The sequence below is a fragment of the Ceratotherium simum genome, chromosome 29 (genome assembly GCF_057802395.1).
Source record: "Ceratotherium simum simum isolate JZ-2026a chromosome 29, ASM5780239v1, whole genome shotgun sequence".
Lineage (NCBI taxonomy): Eukaryota > Metazoa > Chordata > Mammalia > Perissodactyla > Rhinocerotidae > Ceratotherium > Ceratotherium simum.
Genome location: NC_141928.1, coordinates 14,453,759 through 14,457,386, shown reverse-complemented (window position 1 = coordinate 14,457,386; position 3,628 = coordinate 14,453,759). Strand labels below are relative to the sequence as shown.

At 39.6% G+C, this 3,628-nt stretch overlaps 1 protein-coding gene across 1 annotated transcript; it reads right to left on the bottom strand.

Moving 5' to 3' along the window:
- Positions 1-1,807: 1,807 nt before the first annotated feature.
- On the bottom strand, positions 1,808-2,749 carry LOC101391813 (olfactory receptor 1J21-like). The gene has a single exon (XM_004423746.2). The coding sequence runs from the start codon at positions 2,747-2,749 to the stop codon at positions 1,808-1,810; it is 942 nt and encodes a 313-aa protein (XP_004423803.1).
- Positions 2,750-3,628: the final 879 nt, after the last annotated feature.

Genomic DNA, 3,628 nt, shown 5'->3' with positions numbered 1-3,628 from the left:
AAGATACAATTGAGGAGGAGACACAAGGGGCTTAACAACATTCTCAGTTTTCTACTAGCTAAGCCTAGAGATTGTTAAATGAGTATTTCTTTGCATAGTATTCTTTAAAGTATGATTATATGTCACATATATATAAAAACACATACACATATATACACACACAACATACTATATATATAGAGAGAGACATGTATATATTTAAACTGTATACACATCATATATGCTTTTTTGTTTGTATACTATTTCAATATTTTTTAAAGTTTAAATAAAATTTCCAAATAAAATGGATAAAAATATTGCTCAAGTTTGACATATAATCAAATTATTTAAAGGACTCAAGATAAGACCTCACACATAGAGTAGTTTGAGTACCACCTCCACTGAATATTGCCAGTTTAGTGGCGCTGGGCAACTTACTAAACCTCTCTTTTTTTTTTTTTAAATTTTTTTATTTATTTATTTTTCCCCTAAAGCCCCAGGCGATAGTTGTATGTCATAGTTGCACATTCTTCTAGTTGCTGTATGTGGGACGCGGCCTCAGCATGGCCGGAGAAGCAGTGCGTCTGTGCGCGCCCGGGATCCGAACCCGGGCCGCCTGCATCGGAGCGCACGCACTTAACCGCTAAGCCACGGGGCCGGCCCTAAACCTCTCTTAATATGAATTCCCTCCTTTATACCAATTATTAGGATCCAGTGAAATAATGGATACAGAAATATTTGTCACAGAGATCAGCCATAGCCATGCAATTAGCTACGTTTGCATTGAGCAGAGGTAGATTCTCAAGGAATGACAACAAAACTTTACTATTTCAGATGGAAACATAGGACACTATATTTATGTACTTAGGGCAGGGAAGTACTATTTTAAAAAATCAAATACATTTGGATTAAACTACACTGTAGTCCTGCCTGAGTTCAATTCAGGTTGCCCATATTTCCAGATATTCTTACTAGCCATTCTTAGTCTCATACCCTGAAAGGCTGAATCCCCTTATCAGATTGAACTGATCAACCAAAATCACATCATCACTTGCAAAGCCACTTTAAAATCTCTACTGTCACTACCGTGCTTCGCACCCAATTGGCCACCCTAAGACACAGAGGGCTACAGTCAATTTGAGTTCACCACCGCGGGCCAGTACCAGTCCTGTCTTGACAATTTTCCTGGCCTTTTACAGAAAACTGTCTCAGGTCAATTTGTGACCATGTCCGCTCAATATAAGGTAAAAAAAGTGACATACAAAGTTATCATAACTCTATAAACATAGCTGACACCAAAATTTGGACAACTAATAAGAAATTATAAACAAAAATAAAACTCAATATCTAATTTATGTCATTCATAAAAATAAGTTTCAAATGTATTACTAAATTAAACACAAAAATAAAATCATGAAACTGCCAGGAGGAATATTTTTTATTGAGAAGGGAAAAGCTTTGCTATATAAAAGTTGTAAACTACAAATAAAATAAAATAAAAAGACAAAGCTGTGACTGCATAAAAATTTTAAATGTTTGTAGGACAAGGCATAACATATGAAAAGGAAAAAAATATTTAGGAAAGGACAGTTGTGCAGGTATGTTTTTGATAAACCTTTCCCATGACCCTTTAAAATGAACAACAATAATAACAAAAACTAAACGGAGAAGAAAGCTAAGAAAGCTAAGTCCAAGCTGAAACAGAGACTGAAGAGAGAGTACCACATCAAGATTCACTAAAAAGCAGCTATTCGGAGAGGAAAGAATGCTCACGTTGCATGTGCAGGATGGAGCAGGTCTTATATCCACTTAATAGGAAAAACAATGCTCAGCATGGTGAAAATTTTCTTTTACTGAGTATATTCCCCAGAGCTCCTTTCATATCCCGATTCCTCAGACTGTAGATAAAGGGATTTAGCATGGGAGTGACCAGAGTGTACAATACAGACACAATGACATCCTTGTCATTGGAGTTACTGGATGAGGGGAAAAAATACAGTCCAATAATTGCTCCATAGTACAGAGACACCACAGAGAGGTGAGAGCCACATGTGGACAAGGCTTTGCAGATTCCCTTAGTGGAGGGGACTCTACGAGTGGTGGCCCCAATGTGGCCATAGGAGACCAAGATACACATTAATGGCAGGGTAATAACCACCACTCCCACAGTGAGGATAATCAGCTCATTGACTGTGGTGTCTGAGCTGGACAGCTTAAGTAAGGTAGAAAGGTCACAGAAGAAGTGGGGGAGAGTGTTGTCTCCACAGAAAGAGAGACGAGCCAGGAGGAGGGTGTGCAAAAGGGCACTGGTGCAGGATAGGACCCAGGACACAGTTACTAGCAGGAAACACAGTTTCTGACTCATGATGGTGGTGTAGTGGAGGGGGTGACAGATGGCCACATACCTGTCATAGGCCATTGATGTGAGAAGGAAGCTGTCAAGACCCCCAAACAACAAGAAGAAACACACCTGGGAAATGCACCAAGCATATGAGATGGATTGACCCTCTGTCTGCATATTCATGAGCATCTTTGGAGCTGTGACTGATGAGAAAGAGACATCAGTGAAGGCCAAGTGGCTGAGGAAGAAGTACATGGGAGTGTGGAGGTGAGAGTCCAGCCTGATAAGCAGGATGATGAACAGGTTCCCCAGCACTGTCGTCAGGTACATGCCCAGGAAAAGAGTGTAGTACATGCCTTGCTTCTTTGTCCAGACGGGGAGCCCCAGGAGGAGGAATTCAGACACACTGCTCTGATTATCCCTCCTCATGTTCTTCTCTTTTGCTAGAGGTATAAAAAGAGATGAAAATGTGAAAGAATGAGAAGTGATTATGACTATTACATAATGGAAACATGGTTTTTGACTAGCCAGTACATGAATTTTAACCTGAATAGCTCATGTTTTTTGCCCCACTAATGGGCTAATGATGATCTGACATCAGATTATTATGCATTCACCTAGAAACCAGCACAGTCTCTTTTGGAGAAACCGTGAAACATGAGAATGGTGATGAGATCAGATCAAGTTCAAACTTGAGGAGTCCAGGAGTTCATGACAGAAATATGAGCTTAGGAAATTGTGGTGCAAGGCTAAGAAACACTAGTAGAGGCTCTCCAATTGGTGTGTTGGCCTTTCTTAACTTTCCCCATGACTCTCACAAATATTTTGGCTAATGCTTTATTTACATGATTTGGATCAAGGTCAGATAACCCAGTGGGCTGCTCCAGATCTCATAGAAATCGGGATTTGGAGACTTGCTGGAAACATCATATGTAACTGGTCTAGACAGGAGCATAAGGGCAAGAATATATGTCAATAACATAAAAGATCTAGTGACATAACTTGTAATATAGTCATCAGTCCTTCCTTTTAGAAAATTTCTTCCTACTCCTCAACATTTTCAGTCTACCATCACTCTTTCTAAAGGCATTTTCATGGAAGGTGAAGAAAAACAGTCTGCTTCTCTTCCAAATTCTCACCTCATTCCCTCAGTTCTAACCAGATCACTCTTATTCAAGTTCTCAGAACACCAGGAAATACTTTGGGTTCTCCACTCATATCCTGGATCTGCAAAAGAATAAGCTCTTTGTAAGTGTCTGTCCGGCATAGTTTACCTAATAATATCTCCTATTTCACAGTTCCTAACCT

What these genes read in the sequence shown, in the direction of transcription:
- LOC101391813 (XM_004423746.2), bottom strand. Translation starts at nt 2,749, where the DNA reads ATGAGGAGGGATAATCAGAGCAGTGTGTCTGAATTCCTCCTCCTGGGG.